Raw genomic sequence first — 22893 nt, 5'->3', positions numbered from 1 at the left:
CACATTCCTAGAAACCAGAGGGCTTAGAAATAGAGAAGGCTTCCTAACCAAGGTTACCCCTCATCATCATCACCACTACCGTGACCACCATGAGCAGCTACAGCGCCAGCACCACCAGTAAAAGCAGCATCACCACCACCCCCGCCATCTCCTCCACCAGCATCACCATCACTGCAAGAACTGAGGAGCTGAATTAAAATCTTTCTCCTAAGATTTGTTTGTTTCTTCTCTCCCAAAGCAAAGTAGGCTCAGCTGGGGGAGAAGGGCCAAGTAAGGAGGAGGAGAAGGAAACTCACCGTCCGAGGCAGAGGAGGACTTGTCCTCACCATTGTCCTCATCCTCCCACTGGGACTGAAAGTCTCCAGGACGAAGCAGCACTTTGTCTGACTTTGCAGTCGGCAGGACAGACATGGACTGGGAAAGTGGTGCTCTCTGCAGGTTGGACCTGGAAAACAAGGTCTTGAGCTTTGACTTCTTCTTCTTGTCTTTCGAAGGAGACTCGTCATCGCTGTCAGCCGAGGGCGTCACGCTGGGGATGATGGCTGACACGGTATCTGACGCGCTGTCCTTATTCTTCCCCTTGATCTTGTCCTTCAGTTTCCCGAAGGGATTCCGAGACTTGTCTTTCATGGAAAGGTCAAACATGCTAGCGGTCATGTTGCTTCTCATAAACTGGATGTCAACCTCAATTTCTCCTCGTTCTTTATTCTTCTTCCCCGGTTTGGATTTCAAGGTACACCACCTACGAGGAGAAAGGCTGAGAGGTTACCTTTGAATGGAAGCACCTCAAACGATGTTCACAGTCCACGTTACCTGGCCTCTCCTCTCTGCTATTACCAGCCTCGTACACAAACCCTGTGTTCTCTTCTTTGGGGTGTGAGGGGTGCAGTGGGGGAGGGCAGAACTTGAAGTTTTATTTCTGAGAAGACACCCTCTAGGCAAAGATAGGATCTGATTCTGTACTTAGTGTAAGGTCACCTAAAATCTTGATTCGGTAAAGAGCTATTTCTAAGAATAAAATAAACATTCCATCAAATCACTTCCTGTGACTGGTTTTTTCCTTCAACGGGGTAAAAATGCAAAGATCATATACAAACAGTTACGTAGGTAGAGTGCAAATTTTCAAGAGAAAAGCAAGGGTTTGTAGAATAGTCCCTGGCAGGGAGTAATGGAAACTATAAGACAGAGTAAAAGAGATTTGTTAAAGAAAAAAAAAAAAGAGCAAAATAAGGCAGTCACAAAGTGACAAATATTGTATGATTCCACTGACGTGAGGCCCTTAGAACAGCCAAGTTCAGAGACAGAAAGGAGAATGGTGGTCGCCAGGGGCTGGGGGGTTGCGGGGGGACCTGGGAGTGTCAGTTGGGAGAATAAAAGTTTTGGAGTTGGGCGGTGGTGATGGTTGCATAAAAATGTGAAAGCACTTAATGCCACAGAACTGTGCGCTTAAAAATGGTTAAAATGGTCACCGTTCTTATATGTATTTTACCACGATGAGAAAGAGAGAGAAACTGAGAGGAGGCATTCATCCCCAGCTTAATAATCAGAAAAGGGAATATTTCAAGCATGATTCAAGAATTTCACTTGGTCATTCGCAAACCACTTCACGATATGGCAAATGATATTATATCAGCCCAACTCCATTGAAAGACGAACTTCAGAGAAAGTAAACCTCCCCTCGGCATTTTCCATCGGGTGAACCGCAAGGATGTGAGCCCGGTGAGTGGCGCGGGCTCCGCAGAACAAACAACTCCAAATACAGGGCTGACCCACAGCTGCCCCCGGGGTCACCCTCACACGCCGAGAACCACACTCTGATGTTCTTTTCGGTGACCTATTTAAGAGCTGAGGGCTGTGGACTTTAAGGAAATGATGGTTTTGCCCAAATAAACACAATTTCCTCTTTCACCTTCAGCCTGTCCTGCTCCCAGGGCAGATCGTGCCCCCCGCTACTTTAGCTCATTCTACACTTAAAGGGGCAGAGGGATGCAGAAACACACTTAGAAACATCCTCCTCTAGGTCTCACGAGAATGACATGAAGTGGACAGCATACCCACTTTACAGATAAGGAAATTGAGGCTCACAAGTTAGGTAACTGGTACAAGGCCTTGCAACTGCTAAAAGGCACAGTCAGGACTCTGAACCAGCTCTACAATTTCCCCAAAGCTTTCCCTTACACCAAGATTCCAGGTTGGCACTCCCTCTGAACTCATCTTTGCTGAGCTGTCTTTTACAACACACAGAAAAGAGGGCTGAAATTTAAATTCTTTTTGAGGAAGGCTTAAGCTTCCAATTTAAATGTCCTGAGATGAAAGAAGAGAAAGGGGAAAGCTCCCATAGCTGGCATCAACCATAAATCATAGGGCTGCACGTAAAGTTCAGATACAACGTCATCGAGAAGGACTTACACTGGATTAACAAAATACAGCCAAGATCTGGGAAAATGACATGAGCTATGATTTTGGACCTTTAGGAGAAATCTTTCATGATTTTTAAAACTACAGTCCACAGCTGGAGCAGGAGGAAGACGCAAGGTCTTTACCGACAGCCTCACCCTGCCAGCCGAGTGTCTTCCCAACACATTTTCCACGGCAGGCTGGGAACAGTTTGCATATCTGTCATTTAGATGTTGAGAGGATTATTTGTATCTTTCTCTTCTGACAGTCATGTGCTAAATGGTAGCCTTGGTGATGAGGGGTGGTTAGCTTTTGTAAATACCAAGGGTAGGCACCTGAATAGGGGAAGTTGCTGAGAGCTGAGTGTGGAGGCACAGATGACCACACCAGCCACAAGCAGAGAGCCTCATCTCTCCACCCAGGGCCTTCTCCCAGCTCTTCCACCTCTCTATTCACCCTCCCAGGGGACGCAAAGGCTCCCGACCTTCAAAGAATACCACTTGCCAGCTCCCTGAACGGGGCGCCTTCCCCAAAGTATCAGTGCCGAAGTCTGTTTATTTTGAGCAAAGCTGCAACCAACTCTAGGATCCTCCCTGAGGGCCTATTATCACCTGATGCTCAGGTTCAGTCCCTGGGCACTAGAGTGGGATTTGTTTTGGAAACTTCTAACACCACTAGGAGGTATGAACAGGCACTTCAACTGTTCCTGTCACTTATTTTCACACGCAAGCCTAAAACCAAACACCAGGTAGCCAAGAACAGCCACAGGGCTATTTAAGGACATGAAAAGCAGACTGAATCGTAGGCAGGTAAGTAACCCCTGTGAGTCTGCTGGATCTATTAAAGCTGGAAAGGAAGACAGGAATTCTTCTAGCAATATTATCCTGATCATTAAATTCACACAGCTTAAGCAAGGGATCTTTTTTTTTTTTTTTTTCGGTACGCGGGCCTCTCACTGTTGTGGCCTCTCCCGTTGCGGAGCACAGGCTCCGGACGCGCAGGCTCAGCGGCCATGGCTCACGGGCCCAGCCTCTCGGCGGCATGTGGGATCTTCCTGGACCGGGGCACAAACCTGTGTCCCCTGCATCAGCAGGTGGACTCTCAACCACTGCGCCAACAGGGAATCTCTAAGCAAGGGATCTTTGACACAAGTATAATCTGATAGTTCATGAAAGCAACGATCCATAAATGTCTCACCCTAAGAAATTCCAAAGCAGGACATATTTGTGGGTTCCAACATTTAAGCATTGGTTCAATTTATCAGTGTTTCTGTCCGTTTGATTTTCAGTGCACTTAATTCCAGCACCTCACAGAAGTAGTTCGTATATAATCAGGTCCCAGCAGGGCCACACAGCATGTGACAGCAGGGTGGCTGTGTCCCAGCACAACCATTCACGAAGGCCCAGAAAGCTTGAATTATCTCAGAAATCAGGGCTGGGTTTCCCCAGTACAAAGGGCAGAGTACAGAGAGAAAGCCACAATCCCAGTTCAGAAAGTTTATTTTTAGGCCCATATTCTAAAAAATCCTGCAACCTATCAAAAAAATGAAAAATAAAAGGATCCCTTCTATAAGCAAAGAGTCATTTTTACTTATAATTAAAAGTTAGTTCTTCCAAAATTAAAAGGATCTCTGAAAACACAGAAAGTGACAAGAAATGTATATAAACTGTATTTTAAAGTAATAACATGCATAGGATAACAATTCAAATCATACAAAATGGTACAGAATGAAAACTTTAATCTCCATGCCCCTCAGTCAAGTGAGGATCTTGGAAATGAACATACAAGCAAAAATCATATTATCCAGACAGGCTGCCCTACTGTTTGGGAGTTTTTTGGTTTGGGGTTTTCTTGGTCAAACACAAGACAAGGCAACAGCTAAAAATATAGAAAAATTCATTTAAGTCTTCTACACTTTCAGAAAGATGCCTTATTAAGAGCAGCAAGGGAAAGAATGAATAAAAGTAAAAAAGCATGAACTGGGTACAGGAAGGAAAATATACAGTATGCAGGACACAGGGTCTGCTTCCCGAGTCGCCGGGCTGGGGACCGAGTGTCTGGACCCGCATTGTCAAATCTCCTGGGCTTTTTATTTATTTCTTTTTAATACATTTATTTATTTTATTTATTTATTTCTGGCTGCGTTGGGTCTTCGTTGCTGTGCACAGGCTTTCTCTAGTTGCGGCGAGCGGGGGCTTCTCTTCGTTGCGGTGTGCAGGCTTCTTATTGCGGTGGCTTCTCTTGTTGCGGAGCACGGGCTCTAGGCGCACAGGCTTCAGTAGTTATGGCATGTGGGCTCAGTAATTGAGGCGCACAGGCTTAATTGCTCCGTGGCATGTGAGATCTTCCCACACCGGGGCTCAAACCTGTGTCCCCTGCATCAGCAGGCAGATTCTTAACCACTGCGCCACCAGGGAAGTCCTCCTGGGCTTTTTAAACACTCATTTTGAGAACAGCTAAAACCACCCAACCATGTCCAATTCTCAGGGCTGGTTTGCCTCAGAATGTAGGTTTCTCAATACAAGGAAAGCTGGTCCCAGGGGGCCTTCTATCTGAATGTGGGAGAGCGGGGGCGGTGTGGCTCCTGCTCTTGGGAAATGAAAGGTCTCACAGTGCATCCCTGCAGATGTGCGGGATTACACTTGTAAAGGACTGACTGGTACGCCTCAAAAATAACCTGTCTGCAGCTGAAGCAAACATGTTTTTCCTTTAAAACATTCCAGAGGGGTAGACACAGACAGAAAAAATGATGGCTTCAAAGATTCAAGACACAGAGAAACGATGGCTTCAAAGATTCGGTTCGGTTCATGTTTTTGCACGGCAGGCGCTGGAAATACAAAACGAAGCGGCCAGATTCCTCCCTGAAAAGCTTAGCCACCAGCAGAGAGCTGGCTCACCAAACATCACAAGGCGTTTGTTACACTGAAACAACAGCTGCCTTTTCTTTCTGACTATGAAGTGTGAGAAAATAATTAGACGTGAAAAGAAATTCCTGCTAAAACAAGGACTCACACACAAAGAAGGTCCTCAGCTAACTGAAATCCCAAGGGGCTATAAGAACCACCTACTTAGGGACTCGGCAAAATGAATTAAGACTGCACCCTCCCATTAGACACAGGAGGCTCCAGGAAAGGCAAGGCAAAGGAAGACCAGCAGCTCCACAAGTCACTTCATTTTAATGGGTGAGCGTTAATTTCAAGGGGTCCTTGTCTATGGGTCTGATGTGGACTCCAGGGTCAATGGTGGACCGCCTACTTCCCTTCCTGCACAAAAACTCAACCATGAGTTATAGCATGAATCATCCCCCATGGTAACTAAACTTCATGACACAGGGGAGTTTGGCCTCAAGGGAGGAAAGAAGCAGGAAGAACAGAATAGCACCTGAGTCTAACGTTTGAGATGGAGGACGCACTTGATCTTTCTTAGACGGAGAAATTTTAAGAAGCAGTTTATTCACCGTCTTTCCCAGGGAATAAAAATAAATAATAAAAATCACGTGAGGGTAGCAGAGGAAGACATCTAAAAGGGGTTCTGAAAAGGACTGATTCCACATGGGTAAAGTGTCCAGACTTTTCTCTTGGTAGCCTAGAGGCAATGCACAGCAAACAGAGACAGAGATGTTTATGACCTATAAAAGGTTTGTATGTGTATCCTCCAGAAGCTAAGTAGTTTAACAGGTTTTGTCATTGACCAAGATAGCTAGTCCTAACTACCTAACTATGAATACAGAATCACCGACCAGCCAGCCTTGCCCCCCAAGGTGGACCTTCCCCTCTGCCCATCATCAACTTCCTGGTGGTAAATCATGAGGGTTGCAAATGGCTCCTTTTTCACTCTAATCCCTAAAACAGCCATTCTGGCAGCACTGAAAAGCTATCTGTAGTCACCAAATTCAATCCTAAAAAGCCAGTAAACGACATGGCAAAGGAGAGATCACAGAAAAAGCAGGTTGAAAACGCTTTTGATCTTCCTATACTATTTGCTCTACAGAAATTCCCTTAGAAAGTAACTAAAACAGGTTATAGAAAAATTTTTTAAATATTTTTTTAAAATTGACTTTCTCTCATGCTAATTCAAACATTCCCTTTTGCTGTATTTTCTTGAAGTCTTTTTCCCCCGCATAGTTCAACGATTACTAGCTGAGAGGCTTCAGACAAGTTACTTAACTTGTCTGTGGAACAGGGTTAAAAGCACCTACCTCATAAGGATGTAATGAAGATTAAATGGCTTAATATACGTAAAGAGCTTAGAACAGTGCCTGGCACTTACACTCAGTAAGTGTTCGCTATGATTATGACTTGGTAGTAACCAGAGTACACGTGCAATTCTATTTGCAGCATGTTTTTAAAGATAATTGTCTTACAGTCTCCATACCCACCATTTTTAACGGTTGTATGATGTTCTGTGAAGTGCATTTATACCATCGTTCACCCATGGTTCTCAAATGGGAATTTAAGACATCAACAGTTCTGACAGACTGTATTCCTAAGGATCCAATCTTACTTAAGCCATCAAACACAGATAACAATGATATGCATTTGAAGGGAGCGGGAAAAGACTCAATTATAAAATTAGTTTGTAGAACTTCCCTGGTGGCACAGTGGTTAAGAATCCGCCTGCCAATGCAGGGGACACAGGTTTGAGCCCTGGTCCGGGAAGATTCCACATGCCGCGGAGCAACTAAGCCCGTGCGCCACAACTACTGAGCCTGTACTCTAGCGCCCGTGAGCCACAACTACTGAGCCTGCACGGCTAGAGCCCGTGCTTCGCAACAAGAGAAGCCACTGCAATGAGAGGCCCATGCACCACATCGAAGAGTAGCCCCCGCTCACCGCAACTAGAGAAAAAGCCCGCATGCAGCAACGAAGACCCAACACAGCCAAAAATAAATAATTTTTAAAAATTGTTTGTATGACACAATTTCCAAAATTAAAAAGTACATACAATTTTTTTAAATACCACGATTGGTGAATAATTTCTATAACTTATCCTGAGATTTAATGATCCTCAGAACTCTGCAGGATTTCTAAGTAGGTGGGAGAGACAAGAAACAGAGGCTCCCAAACTATTTCAGACATATGCCAAGATGGCATAACTGACTGCAGTATAAGGATCAAGACATATTTTCTAAGTTGAAAGCAATACCAAACTCCTTGTAGGTAAAGACTAAAGGAAAAACCAAGCACCAGTGTTTTAAGATTCTCTAAGAATTAGAAAAATTAACACATTTATAAACATGTAAGTCTACCACTCCTGCCATATCTAGTTACCAAGTTTTTACTCGACCATATCTCAAAAAGCCACAAATGTTAATATTCTAACATCAGATCAGGTATCTCGCCTCTTGCCCAAAAGTAAATGCCACTGATGTAGTCTACGTGATCTGCCAAAGAACAGTCTCTGTGGGGTCTCTTTAAGGATGAGGAAAGAAAATGTGATGGTTTGGTTCACCACCTCTCGGCCAGGACAAAAAAAAAACAACTTCAGCATGACAGACATCAAGGAACATTCAGTCCACTCTACCCCACAGGCAGACTCACACTCCCTTCTGTGGGAGCTCCCAGCAGGGCAGCACAGCATCTGATTTATCTGGTAATCAGGTAAGTCCCAAGGAGAAGGAAAAAACCCCATACCAAAAGCATTTCAAAATCCTGTTCTCATGACAAATGATCAGTAAAAACGAAAAGTTCCATTAGCATAAATGGAAACCCCACAGGACTGGTGCTGTAGGTGGTGACACTCTTGAAGAAATAGCTCAGGGCCCGCCTGCCAATGGTGCCCCTCACACAGGACAGCTGTTATTCAGGATCACAAGAGGCCTTTTCAGACCAGGCTTTCTGGAAGCCTTGGCTGTTCTCCCTCAGTTAGCCATGTCCTTTTTAATAAACAAGAATTTTAAAAGTGAAGTGTGCAGCGGTCACACCTCTAGAAAGGGTTTTTCTGGGATTTCCTATAAATGCCTTCCCTCTGCTCCACTCAGAGGCCAGCATTCAGGAAAAGACACTTAATTACAGCTGCCTTTTTTCTCCCTACGGGCACATTCCTAAATGTGTCCCTCAGGGACACCCTGGAGACGAAAGCCCTTGATTTTTCTCTAACAGATCATCCCCAGACCTGTCCCAGCAGGAAAGGAATTTCTCGTCTCATTAGTGGCTAAAAGCGGCTCCTTTACCAAGGGCACCGTAAGCCCCAAGCTGCAGGTGACCTGCTTCTCCAGTGTTGAGCAGGGGTGCTGACGAGCAAGCCAGACAGCACACTGGGAAACGGAGAGAAGCGGGGCTTTGACCTCATACCGAGGCCACCCCTAGTCTTTCATCCACTGGGCTAAATGTAAGATTAAACACTTCTCCACGTCTACACGGGCAAACGACCGCCTGCCCTGTGTCTACAGGGACCGCACTCAGAGACATCTGCGCAACTAGGCTGGGTCACACAGCAAACAACGAGATGGAAGTGGTCCCCGGCCAAGGGGAAAGCAGAGGAACTGGCCTGGTCTCCTGCTGAGCCAGCTGCGGCATGAGATCTGGCCCAGGACCCCTTAAGGGGAGCACAACCCGCTCACCAAGTTTTTTCCACACAGTGGATGTTGGCTTTCTTCAAAGGCCATACACGTGTCTGGGTGTTAATTGTGTTGGAATTCAAAGGCCCGGAGGAGGACTTCCCTGATGGCCGTGTGGTTAAGAGTGCTTGCTTCCAATGCAGGGGGGTGAGGGTTCGATCGCTGGTCAAGGAACTAAGATCCCGCACAGCGCGGCCAAAAAAACCCAAAAAAACAAAACAAAAAAAACCCCAAAGACCCTGAGGCTTAGAGATCCGCACCAGGCCCAGGACCAAAGGCCACCCAGGGCATGGCTCTGAGATGAAGAGAAGGTCTTAAATGCCCTTCTATTGCTCCCACGTTTGAGCAAGGGCACCTTAATCCTCTGGAGCTAGGCCAGAGTGAGCGTCCCTCCAAAAGTATAGGGTGAGAAGCACAGCTTTCTCGGACGCATGGCAATTAAAATTGGAGCAGCCAAATGGACACCTAAGATTATCGTCCAGGGAGAGGGAGAGTGATGTCAGCAAGCGCATGTTGGAGTTGACGACCGTTTAATAAGCACGTGTACTGCTAATGTAATCATAACGTTTTTTAGTTAATAACTACAATTAAAATGACTGATACCATTTAGAAAAGCCTTCCTCTGATGGTAGTTGTGGAAATACAACAGAAGTCTTTGTAACCGAAAGGAAGTTAAGCAAAACAAGGCTCTTTTGTGCGCTCACCTTCCCTGATGTGAGAAACCTTTACATGGTTGACTGACTTGCCTCCAGAGGCGTAGTTTTCATTTACAGGTTTATTTTCCCTCGTGTTATTTATTATTTTTCCTTTTCTTAGTCCTGTAGTCCTCGCAGAAGTGACTCTACCAGAGTGTTGGGGCAACCAGAGAGGTCACATCGGGTTATTACAAAACAAAGGCTTGGCCTGTGTTGAAACTGTAAACACTTGAAGACATACATATACACACCCTGGTTTCAATGGTGTTTCCTGCTCATTCGCTCAGCACACAGGTATCACTGCTGGTATTGTCTTTGTAATGGTGACCTCACTCTTGTGTCACGGTGACTGCCAGGGAAAGAAATCTGCCACCGTTTCCTGGTTCATTTTCAACAGCAAGTTCTCCTTATTCTGTTTGTTCATTCTTATCACTTCCTCTCACTCACCCACCCATACCCAATCCATCACCAGTCAGGCCAACTGAACCTCCGGAATACTTCTGAAATCCACCTACCTCTGTCCGTGACCATGCCTGTCACCCGAGTCCAAGCACCATAACTGGTTGCCTAGATTCCTGCCAGAGCCTCCCACTTCACCTGTCTGATTCCAGGCTAGGCCTGCTCCAAATCTGCTCTCCACCCAACAGCCACAGTGATCTTTCACGAACTGCATCACATCGCCCCTCTGCTTTCAACACTCAGTGGCTTCCACTGCTCTTCAACGAAGCCCTGCCTTCCTCTTCAGCCTCAATGGATGCAACCTCTCCAGCTTCCCAGGCATTCCTGCCTCAGGGCCTTTGCACAGGCTGCTCCCCCTTCCTCTACCTTTCCCTGGGAAAATTCCTCTTTATCCTTCAGGTCTCTGCCTCAGAGAGGCTACCTGCAATCTCCTGTTCTTTCCTCTTATGACACCCTGTTCTCTTCCTCCACTGCACTCACCCCAATACAGGATTGTTCATTTATGTGTTCATTTGTTTACTGGCTATCTCCCCCACAAGGCTCTCAGCTCTCTGAAAGCGGGGATCATGTGTGTTTTGTTCATCACTGTTTACAATGTATGCCAAGTGCCTCACACATAGTAGGCATCAAAAAATAATTACTAAAAGTATGGATGAACGTTAAAAACAAGGGGGAAAAAGGCAGTTAGAACTTTCCCCATGCTAACTGTCTTCTAAATGAAATCATCATCAAATCATATCACGAAAAACAGGAGGGAACATCTTTCACATCGATGGAACTGTGACTTTGAGCCACCCTCCCCCTTCTTAGTCACTCCGTTCCCCTGCTGTGAACAGGCTGGGGTTATTTATCCCAGAACCCACAGATCCCCGTCCTGGACGTGAGCTATCAGGTTCCTACACTGGGTGGGAGGGTTTCCAGTAACGCCCAATGTCATCTTTAGGGGGAATCCCAAGAAAAGAAAAACTTAAGCAGTAACAGCATTGCTCGAATTTTCTAGTCTGTTACAAAAAGCCGAAATGTGCTTAGGAAACCCAGAGGTGTAAGTGCAAACACTGACGGCTCAGATTTGTGAATTCGAGACCTCTGTGCTCATCTGTCACCTCTGTGCCTCCACCTCTCCCAGAAAAACAACTGTCTAGCCCTCCTTAATCACCTGAATTTCCTTTGACAGCTTGTCATTCTTTCTTACTATACTTACAGTTCTTCAAAATGTCTAACCTTTATCAGGGTCCAGATCTTTTCACATGCAACCAAATTTCCTCTTGAATCTTCAAGAAATATGATAAAATGACCCTCCATCAGTCTCTCTTCATATCTGGAAGGCTATCACAGTATCAAGTTTCATCCTATTTACTTACACAATGGCCTTCCAGGCACCAGCCTGAATATTTATTTTAATCTGTCTTTAAGAGATTATTTCTCCCATTTTTATTGCTCTTAGTATCCTAAAAAGATGTTTTGGGGCTTCCCTGGTGGCGCAGTGGTTGAGAGTCCGCCTGCCGATGCAGGGGACACGGGTTCGTGCCCCAGTCCGGGAAGGTCCCACATGCCGCGGAGCGGCTGGGCCCGTGAGCCATGGCCGCTGAGCCTGCGCATCCGGAGCCTGTGCTCCGCAACGGGAGAGGCCACAACAGTGAGAGGGCCGCGTACCGCAAAAAAAAAAAAAAAAAAGTTTTGTTTTGTTTTGTTTTGTTTTCAGTCTAGGACCCCAAACTACATGAGACCGGACAGCAGAGAAATCCACATGCTAGTCACCTGATTCTGCCTCCTCTCAGATTCACGTCTGTTTTATGATCACGGGACTTAACTGATTCCCATTTAACCGGGGCCCAGCTGAGACCCCAGATAAGTACGCACGAGTCGGCCCTCTGTGTCCACAGGTTCCACATGTTGGATTCAACCAACCTCAGATCAAAAATATTCGAAAAAAAAAAACATTCCAGAAAGTTCCAAAAAGCAAAACTTGGATTCATGCATTGGCAACTATTTATATAGCATTTACATTGTATTTACAACTATTTACATGGCATTTATATCGCATTAGGTATTATAACTAAGCTAGAGATTATTTAAAGTATACAGGAGGATGTGCAGAGGTTATATGCAAATATTAAGCCGTTTTATATAAGGGACTTCAGCATGCGCAGATTTTGTTATCCCGGGGGTGGAACCAATCCCCCTCGGATATGAGGGACAGTTGTATAAGTGCAAAATCAATTCATTTCCATTTTTTCTTAACTAAAGGGGCCACTCTTCCCTGTTAAACGGATCCTATCTATATGTCAGCCTCTGTTTAGTGCTTTAAAGATATGTATCATCACACTAAATTTGAGGTCTGCAAAATCTGAGCCATTACAAAAAGCATATTCTCTTGACTCCTGATATATGATGCATGGGGGCTTACTAAGAGGACAAATGAAAATACCAGCACAGTTAGCTCTTAATGCCTTGAGTTTTAGCTTCTGGACCCATGGGGGAAGAAATCATACCTAGAGGAGCAACTGTTCTCTGTAGAGATGAACACACATGCACACATTAACACACACATACAAAACTGCAGACCAGGATTTGAGCTTTTGTTTTGGTTTTGATTTTAATGTCTAAGGTGGAGTCAAACCATTAATAGCTAGTTCAAATGATCTTCCTAGCCCAACCAGTTTCTTTCCGTTGAATTCCCACCTCTCAGTGTATATCTCATGCTCCAAATCACAGCTACCTTGGGCACCCAAGTGATGTACCAGGACATCAGACAGGCTTGGTTTAACTGGGTTTCCCCAGCACCTTGGAAAGTCCCAGCAAGTGACAGGTGGAAAGCTTGCAATTTCACCTACTGCTAGCAGAGCAAAGAAGGCTTCCTTTGCAGTTATTAAAAATCTATCAACTAAAAAAAAAAAAATCTATCAACTAAGTACCATTTTCCTATAAGCTGATACTCTAAGTGGTCACAAGCTCATATGATAGAGACAGGAGTAATCATCTAAGTTTAGAATTACATCAGAGAGGATGAGAAAAATGGAGATGCGGAGACTGTACCCTTCCTGAAACAGGGAACTTGAGGAGGTTTTCATTCCTCCCAAAGCAGTAACAGAACCTTTTGAATCTATACACGGGGCTCCATTAATCCAGCAACCTGGGAACATCTTATAAACATCAATTAAGTCTGGCCGCAAGCTCCATTTATACATAGGACAACTTGGATGTTTAGAGACCGAGCAGCCTGAAGCCCAGCAATGAGTCAGGGCGAGAGTGGGCACCAGACCCAGGAATCTGGAATCCCCATCTCTGGCAGGAAGATGCTATCTATCTTTCAAGGGAATAAAAGGTTCACAGAAGAAACAGATGGCAGAGACAGACGATAATATCCACACATCTCGGGATGGGACAAGACAAAGGACGGGCAATGGTGCCTAGTTGAAGCTGGAAAGGAAGCCAACCCCAGGCCCCAAATGTCATTTAGTCAAATGGAAAATTAGCATTGCTTCAGCCCCAGCTCAGCAAAGACGCTGCTGCTCACCTTATGGCTTGTAAGTTGATGCCACAAAGATACCCCATCCATCCTCACCTCAAGGCTCTCTCTTTTTATCTGATTTGAGTTCAGAAATGCCTGTTCATCTTTGGCCAGATAAAAGGAGCAGGTGTTACAGTTGCAAGCACCCTACAGAAAGGGGAGTCTGGTAACTTCAAATCCTCTGGCTCTTCCTGTCTCCTTCACAAGGGAAAGCTGAAATACCGTTTATATCTAAAACACACAATATGAATCAGAGTGCTTCGTAAACCACAGGAGTTAGGTGATAACATGACTGCCTTGCATATTTAAGGTCCAGCAAAGTAACCAATTAAGCTAAGCGAGGCTAGTTGTCGGTACACTAGATGAGCACAATCAAATGTTCCCTTCCAAACACCTGCGAAAGAGAACAAATAAATCGGTAACACTTTGGCGTGCACAGGGTTTCGCCCTGCTTTCCCTGCGGGACTCTGATACCCTAAAAGAGAAGTCTTGGGGGCAGGGGGGGCGGTGCGGTGGCTACAGGTGAGCAGCCATCCCCTCCCCACTACCCAGTAGGACCAGAGAACTTGACAAACTCCGGACGGGAACAATGCTTACTTTTCAGTTCAGCTCGGCCAAGGGCAGGCCCTGGCTCCAGCCATCAATGGGAAATCCTTACTCCTCTGGGGCCCGGGGCAAACACGGTTAGTATTTTTCGGTCTGAAAGTGAAGACCAAACTGTTCTAGCATTCTTGAGGGAGGGGCGGAGAGGAGGGCGGGGCAAATTCTCTCGACCAACCCCTTCGGCGGCTGTGAGGTCGGGTTGGGGGATAGCCCTCCCCAGGCAGCCCGCATTCCCCGTTCCCCAGTCCCCACCGCACTGTAACGCCCCAGCTCAGCCCCTGGGCGAGCCTCTAGGGCCCTAGTGTCAGTGGCTCTCACTGCTCCAGTGGGTCCTCCCTGCGCCCTGGCCCAGCCATTCTCAGCTCAGTGTCCAGTACAATTAAATACCCAGGAGTCTTTCCACGGAGGCTAATGCGTACATCAAATATACACGCTACTCAACTAAATAAGAGTAATTCGTCAGCCCACAGGTAGTTTCGAGTCATCAAAAATTCATTAAGTGATTACTAAGTTCCAGACTCCGAGCGCCGTCCTGCAGATTCAAAAACGCTCCAGGTGCCCGAAGCCACACACTTGGGAGAGCCCAAGAAGGTGAAGCTAGGTGAGAATACTAGTACGGGCCGAGGGGATCCCTCTAGAAAGGCCTCGCTCCGTTCGCCCCCTTGGTGGGGACACACTCAAAAGGGTCTCGGCGCCCAGACCACGCGTCCTCGCCCCCGGCCCGCACTCACTGGGTCTTCCTGTGGCCGTGGTCCCGGTGCAGCTCCCGCAGGTCCACCTCGGCGCGGCCCAGGAACTTGTCGAGGCCGAGCAGCGCGCGGTGCAGCACGGTGAGCTGCAGGGTGGCGGCGGCGGCGGGCGCTGCCTCAGCCGACAGCAGCGGCGGTAGCTCAAAGGTGGCCTCCTCCCGCCACACGGGCGCGCCCAGGCTGCGCTCCGACACGGAGGTGGCGTACTTCTCCTTGCCCACCTGGATCACTGCGTACGCGTCGCTCGTGCCCCCGGGGCCCTTGGCCCGCAGGCCCCGAGCCTGGAGCACCGTCACCTGCACGTGCGTTGGGGACCACACGGCCCCCGGGCCCCTGCCCGCCGAGGCCGCCAGGGACATGGTGGCTGCGCTGCGGTCCAACCGAAACTGGGAAGATCGCCGCGACCCGCGGCCCCTACGGCCCGCCCCGCCGCGCCGGCCTCTTTAAGGCTTCCGGCCACGCCCCCTCCGTGCCTTGCCCCTCCCGGTCCCGCCCCGCCACCCGCCCCACCTGCGGGTGCTGGGCCCGCCTCCTCCGCGCAGGCCGGGCGAGGCTCCAGGGCGCCGAGGACTGGGCGGGCTCGGCGCGGGCGGGGGCGGGGCTTGAAGAATTCGGGTCTGAGAGGTGCTAGGTGAGGGCAGGGGTCTCCGACTGCCAAAGGTCTCCCGGCCCAACCGGAAGTGGCCAGAGCAGCTACTGGGGAGCCACACCTCATTTCCAATCTGGCCTTGCCAACCGGCAGGTGTGTGACCTTGCACAGATTACTTAATATCTTTGGGTCTCAGTTTCTTTATCTGTAAAATGAGATAACAATCACCTCATAGAATTGCTATAAAAAAATGTTACCTGGCACAGGGTGAGTTCCCAATAAACGGTAGCTACAAGGGTAATTATGAATACGTTCCCAAATTCGTTGCTCTTCCTACTTTGGCCGCGGGGGGCGTTGCTATGGAGGAAAGTGGGTTCGGGGAAGGTGCCAGGTGAGGGAAGAGCGAGGAGGATCTTTTGAGCGCCCGAAAAGGGGAAGGGAAAGGCAGGGGGCGCCTGAGACGGCGTGGGAGTGTTCTGTTTTGCCCCGCCCTGACCAAATAAGGTGAGGCCAAGAGGCTAAGTCGGGGAAGGGGACGAAAGGAGGAACTGAAAATGGGATTGCCCAACGGGGCCCTTCCCCGCAGTTCCCCTTCTCTCCCTGGCTGGACCCTCTGCAGTCTCTCCTCGCTCTTTATCTCTGAGCTCCCAGTCAGGCACTTTCTCGTTCCCAGTTTCCATTAGAGTGGCTGATTCCCTTCATTCCCAATATGCTACTTCAAAGACTCAAATATCTGTTGACCATCAGATTGCAAAGGTCACTTTGAAGGTTTTTAGGTTTTAGAATTAAGGAAAGGCCCAGAGAAGCAGAGAAGTGACTCGTTCAAGATCCTGCAACAGAGCCAGGACTAGAACCCAGGTGTCCTGACTCCCATCTAGTGTTTCTGCTGCATCCTTTGCTTCTTCCAGATCCTCAGAACCCCAGTCTTGGATGGCTCAAGGCATTCCTATCTGGACCCCACCCTGATTCACTCTCCTCTATCTCCTGAACAAACTGTAGCCCAGATAATCTTCCCATGTACTCACTTGGCTGGCCCATGGCGGTCCTGCCCACCTCTCTGCCAGCCCATGTCCTATCCACCGCAAGGCTTCACTCAGATTTCTCCAGGGTCTGGCTTCTGATAGCCCTCTTCAGGGCAGGACCAGGTGGTGACTTGTCTCCTCCAGAACCCCCAGCAGAAACCTGGGCAGCCAGTGGGTACTCAGGAAGTGCTACGGAACTGAAGAGTTGGCAGGTTATCCCAGCCAACCATGAGTACATAGTGTTTCCTTTTACCACGTAAGAAATTACAAGACAGACATTATGCCTCAGGTTTGCAACTGAGGGTGGCTGCAGTGTGGGAAAGGCCTGTTTACTGGGCCTTGAAATGTTTAACAGTGATCGGAAGGGGAAAGGAAAGGAGGTACCAGACCTGTAAGCGGCAGGAAAGCCTAGCAGAACTCTGTTGATTTGGTGCCATTTCCCTGCTTGACGATCTGTTAACCTCATTCAACCTTATGGCTCCATTCGCTACTGTAAAGATATATTGAGAACTGACCTGGTGCCCAGCATGTGCTAGGTGCTACAGACGGAGGGCACAAAACCCTTTGAATGAGACCCAGTCCCAAGGCACGCCCTGACAAATGCTGTAAAGGAAGTCCTGTACCAATAAAATGCTTTGGGTGTTTTGAGGATAGAGCAATTTCTCTAAGCTAGTAGATTTTTTTTTAATTTTTTAAAAATTGAAGTATAGTTGTTTTACAATGTTAATTTCTGCAGTACAGCAAAGTGACTCACTTATACATACAGATATATATATATATCCTTTTTCATATTCTTTTCCATTATGTTTATCACAGGATATTGAGTATAGTTCCCTGTGCTACACAGTAGGACCTTGTTGTTTATCCATTCTCTATAAAATAGTTAACATCTTAAGCAGGTGGATTTTTATGAAGGACATGGCATTGAGCTGGGCCCTAAAGGATATGCCAGATTTGAAAGACAGAGAAGGGAGCATGGAGGAAGAGCCTTTCAGGAGAGAACAGAACAGCTAAAGCAGGAGTGTGGAGGTCAGAGTACCCCAGTGGGGCTAGACTGTGGGATACTTCAGGAGGGCGTTGGGGGTAGGTGGTGGAGATAAGGCAGCCCAGGTAAGCCGGGCCAGATCACGCAGACCATGGACACCAGGCCATGGTGTGTATACAGAGTTCTGGACCAGGTGAGCCCGCCTCCAGAGGACTTTGAACGGTGGTGTGATCAGGTCGTAAGGCAAGGTATGACCAGAAGCAGCCCAGCAGCCAATAGCGCGGTAGGTCACAGCCAGACACCGGCCTTTGTTTTCACCTGGAGACTGTCTGCCTCCAGCCCCATTCTGCCCCACCCCTGACCCATCCTTGGTGACTATTCTAAGTTGATGCTACAATAAATAAGGCTGTACCATACTCCCCTCTTGGCTGCCCTGCCTGTCCACTGCTCCACTGCCTCCCAGCCAGACAAAGTCAGAGACCTGCCATCCAAACTGATCCTAGGAGTAAAGTTTTTCATCTCCAGCCTCACCTCCTCTCCCACACACACACGGTTCCCCGGGGGAGACAGAGCCAGGAGTGAAACCCAGAAGGACAGCCCCACAGGCTGAGTATGACACAGAGCATCCCCTCCACTCATGGGAAGGATATGAGGACAGGCGGGGTGCAAGAGGGGAAGAGAAAATAGGATCTCCTGGTGACCTCATGTGTTTGGGTCTCTGTCAGACACAGATAAGCTCTGTGGTTAAAGAGGAAGTGAGAGGTTGGGGGAGGACAGGGCAGCCTCGCCACCTCAGAGAAGTCCCGGTCCATATCCTTCTCTCTAGACACTGGACACGGGCAGGGGTTAACTCAGAGGAGTGGGGCTCACCGGAGGCGGGAATGAGAAACTTGCCGGTGGAGAGATGCCAGGAGGTCCAGCACGGGGCGTGCTTGGGAGCTGGCTGATCGCCCTCCACACACCTCAGGGTGGCTTTTCCCCCTCCCCAGCTGGAGCACACTGTCCCTGAAGGCCTACCTACTGACCGCCCAGAGTCCAAGAGGCTGTCTTCTTCCAGCTTTGTAGACAGACCCTCAGGCCACGTGGGGCAGGGGGTGGACGGGTGGAGCAGGCCCAATGACGAGGGCAAGGCTGGCACTGGGCCCTCTGACCCCTGGCCGGCTCCCTGAATTCCGGGAGTGTTTGTAAACACCTCCCATGGCCAGGGTGCGGAGGAATGACTGCTCTCCCCTCTTACCCCGCCCCGCCTGGGGCTCTGACTGGCAGAGGAAGGAGTTTCAGCAGACAAGGCACCTGACAGGTTCGACTGGAAGGGTCAGCCACCTGTCCTCCTCCCAAAGCAGCAGGGCGGAGAGCACCTGGGCCCGGGCCTCTCGCCAGGCGGCACTGGGCCGCCTCGCCATAAGGTCTCTAGCACAGATATGCTCTTAGGCTCATCCGGGAAGGTTTCCCCTCTAAGACATGGTGCAGAACCAGACTAGACGGGAGACAGGGCCTGTGGAGGGGGAGGCGTCACTGCCCCGCCAGCGGCCGACCTCCCTACGGCCCCTCGACATCCCCCAGCTGCAGGCACACGACCTCAGAGGTCATCCTGGCGACTCTGGAGGGGCCCACATGCTCCCCCGAGGGAGGAAGAGAAAGGGCCTGGTAGGGCTGACTGTCAGCCTGTTCTCCTTCGCCCCAGTCTCTGGGGGGTAGCGACAGTCTTCCTCACACATGACTCATTCACTGGGGCTCTGCCTGAACAGCCCTCTGGCTGCTCCGGTCCAGCTGCCTCTGCCTCCTCCGGCCCACTCGGTTGACCAAGATTCCCTCCAAGGAGCAAGGACTTCCTGCTTCTTCATGGAGTCAGTGAGCACCAGGCTCTTTCCTGTGCCCCAGGGGCTGTGGCAGTGAAGAGGTTGAAAGCATGGCCCAGCGGACAGAGGAAGGTCTCAACAAGAGGATGGCTCAGCCATCTCCCTACAATCTTGGTGACAGTACTACTTTGTTTAATGAAGGTTGCCTCACGGATTACGCAAAGGTATTGCCTTTCCAACTTGTCAGGTCCCTTCAGAGAAGGCTCCTGAATCCCACAGCTGAAAAGCTCTAGGGAATGTGCAGCCCTCACCTTCCCACTTTCTGCCCAAAGCTTTCCCTCCCGCCGCTCCCATTCAGAACTGTTGCCTTTTCCTAGCTATTTTTGGGGGGGGGCGGACACGGAGCGGGGTGGCCAGGTCACATGCAGGATCTTAGTTCCTCCACCAGGGATCGAACCCGTGCCCCCTGTAGTGGAAGCGCAAAGTCTTAAGCACTGGACCGCCAGGGAAGTCCCCCTAGCTTATTTCTTGTACTCGGAGTCAGCACTGGTTTTACTCACTTGCCAGCAGCTCGAAGGCAGGAAAAATGTGGTCCTCACCTTTGCCTTAACCATCTCCCGATTCCTTGCCAATGGAAGGCAGCTCAAGTTAGGTAGAAGAGACATAAAGGACTCTTGAACCTTCAACATTAGTCCATTTAATCCCTGCTACCGCCACCTCCAGCAGTGCCCTGTATTACTGTCTTTTTAAAATATAAGGTTTAGGACTTCCCTGGTGGTGCATTGGTTAAGAATCTGCCTGCCAATTCAGGAGACGTGGGTTCGAGCCCTAGTCCGGGAAGATCCCACATGCCGCAGAGCAACTAAGCCCGTCTGCCACAACTACTGAGCCTGCTGCACTCTAGAGCCCGCGACCCACAACTACTGAGCCTGTGTGTCACAACTCTGAAGCCCGGGTCCCTAGAGCCCGTGCTCCGCAACAAGAGAAGCCACCGCAATGAGAAGCCCACACATCACAACGAAGAGTAGCCCCCGCTCACCGCAACTAGAGAGAAAAGCCCACGCGCAGCAACAAAGACCCAACGCAGCCAAAAATAAATAAACTCATTAATTAAATAAATTATAAGGTTTATACTTTCTGAGTATAAAAAAATACATGTTCATCATAAGAGCCATTTTCCACCTTTCCAGAATCAACTTCATGGCACATAGGGGCAAAGTAGAAGTTTTGAGTGTTTACTCCTCCTTGAATTCTTGCATTGCAAGCTGCCCCTCAAGATGTTGTCTCTTCCTGGCATCTCTCAGAAAAGCCATGAGCCTCCACTTTCTCAACCACCGCCCCCCCTGGACCACTGGGGACCCCACCACAGCAGAGCCGGCCAAGAGGAGGATGTAAACAACCCCATCAACCTTTTACTCCGCTTCCCTTGTGAAGCCACGACACATGGCACAGGGCTGATGGCTATGTGGACTTTTGACACCCTAAGGAATCGTGATGTAGACCCGGAAGCTTCAAGCCAAGCCCAGCGCTTGATGCTTGGCAAGGTCGAAGGGAGAGCACCAGAATAAAGCCCTTCCACTGCAGGGAGAATGGGTTTGATCCCTGGTTGGGGAACTAAGATCCCACATGCTGAGCGTCACAGCCAAAACAATAAAAAGGAAGAAAAGTGTTTATATAACATAGGAACAGATTTCTTTTTTTTTTTTTTGGCTGTGTTGGGTCTTTGCCGCTGCTTGCGGGCTTTCTCTAGTTGCGGTGAGCAGGGGCTACTCTTCGTTGTGGTGCGCAGGCTTCTCATTGCAGTGGCTTCTCTTGTTGCAGAGCATGAGCTCTACGCATGCAGCCTTCAGTAGTTGTGGCTCACGAGCTCTAGAGTGCAGGCTCAGTAGTTGTGGCGCACGGGCTTAGTTGCTCTGCAGCATGTGGGATCTTCCCGGACCAGGGCTCGAACCCGTGTCCCCTGCATTGGCAGGCGGATTCTTAACCATTGCACCACCAGGGAAGCCCAGGAACAGATTTTTTAAAAGAATCTTTATTATAGCATTACAGCATGACCATAATCAAGGAAAGGAAATTGTACTGTAAACATTATATGCAGAAAAGTGCACAAAAGTTTCCAGCCTGGTGAACTTTCACCACCCAGATCAAGAAATAGAACAGGATCAGCACCTGCAGAAATTTCCCCTTGGTTCACCGCCAGTCACTAGGCTCCCCTCCTTTCGAAAGGTAACCACTACCTTGACTTTTATCCCCAAAGATTAGTCTTGCTATTTTTGAACGTTATGTAAATGAATCATATATTAAGTATTTGTTTGGGGTCTGGCATCTTTACTTTTTTTTTTTGGCCTCTCCCGTTGTGGAGCACAGGCTGCGGACACACAGGCTTAGCGTTTTTTTTTTTTTTCTCAGCTGTGCTGAGCAGCATGCAGGATCTTAGTTCCCTGATCAGGGATCAAACCTGTGTCCCCTGCAAAGGAAGTGCAGAGTCCTAACCACTGGACCGCCAGGAAATTCCCCAGGGTCTGGCTTCTGTCACTCAGTATTATGTTTAGGAAATTCACCAGTGGTGTTCGCACAGCAGTAATGTATTCATCTTTATTGTTTTGTAGTATTCCACAGTGTGACTCTACCGCAGCCTATTTTTCATTCTACAATTGAACTCCTGGCCTCCAGAACTGACAACGAGAGAATAAATTCCTGTTGCTTTAAACCACCAAGTACGGCAGCCACTGGAAACAGGCCTATTAGGAATAAATCTGCTGTACATTCTCATATGTCTTTGGGTACATATGCATAAACGTACACACACACCTAAGAATGGAATTGCTGGGTCACAGGGTGATTATACGTTTAGCACTGAGAGAGAGCACCAGATCATTTTCCGAAGTAGTGATACCAATTTATACTTCCATCCACAATGTCTGAGAGATCCTGTTTCTCCACATCTTTGTCAACCGTGGTATTGTCAGTCTTTCCTATTTTGTTCTTCTGGTGGCTGTGAAGTGGTTTCCATTTGTATTTCCCTGATAACTAAGGGGCTTGTGTGCTTGTTCATTGACCATTTGGATATGGTCTTTTGTGATATGCCTATTCATTTCTTTTCTCCGTTTTTATTTTCTGTTGTCTGTCTTATTGATTCATAGCATACATATAATATATTGTGTATATTATACCTTTGTCCAAAAAAATCTCAGGCAAATATCCTCTCCCACTCTGTGGCTTGCCTCTTCACTCTCTTAGTGGTGTTTTGGGGTGAAAAGAAATTCTTACATTTAATGAAATCTGAGTTATCAATTTTTTATGGTTAGTGCTTTTGTGTCCTGTTTAAGAAAACATTCCTGCCTCAAAGTCATAAATATAGTCTCCTTTATAATCCTCTAGCAGCTGTACTGCTTTACTTTCACATTTAGGTTAGCAATCCATCTGGGATTAACTTTATTGTGAAAAGATAATTCTCCAAAATATGATAAAACCATGACTCATATAGATATAAAAATGAACACATGTTAAATTTTTATTTAACTT

General features: G+C 48.1%; 1 protein-coding gene across 3 annotated transcripts in view; it reads right to left on the bottom strand.

Moving 5' to 3' along the window:
* RAB11FIP1 (RAB11 family interacting protein 1) overlaps window positions 1–15393 on the bottom strand; it is a 29803-nt gene extending 14410 nt beyond the window's left edge. For all 3 annotated transcript variants that reach the window (XM_024764994.1, XM_024764993.1, XM_024764995.1), the window contains exons 1-2: window positions 14956–15393; window positions 297–742 (exon numbers count right to left, since the gene is read on the bottom strand). In XM_024764994.1, the coding sequence (XP_024620762.1) occupies window positions 297–742; window positions 14956–15332 (823 nt within the window). In that variant the 5' untranslated portion in view covers window positions 15333–15393. The remainder of the gene's footprint in view (window positions 1–296; window positions 743–14955) is intronic.
* Between the last annotated feature and the right edge of the window lie 7500 nt (window positions 15394–22893).

Source organism: Neophocaena asiaeorientalis, unplaced genomic scaffold (assembly GCF_003031525.2).
Source record: "Neophocaena asiaeorientalis asiaeorientalis breed wild unplaced genomic scaffold, Neophocaena_asiaeorientalis_V1.1 scaffold14, whole genome shotgun sequence".
Lineage (NCBI taxonomy): Eukaryota > Metazoa > Chordata > Mammalia > Artiodactyla > Phocoenidae > Neophocaena > Neophocaena asiaeorientalis.
The sequence above is the reverse complement of the archived record's forward strand: the minus strand, read 5'-3'. Positions and strand labels throughout refer to the sequence as shown.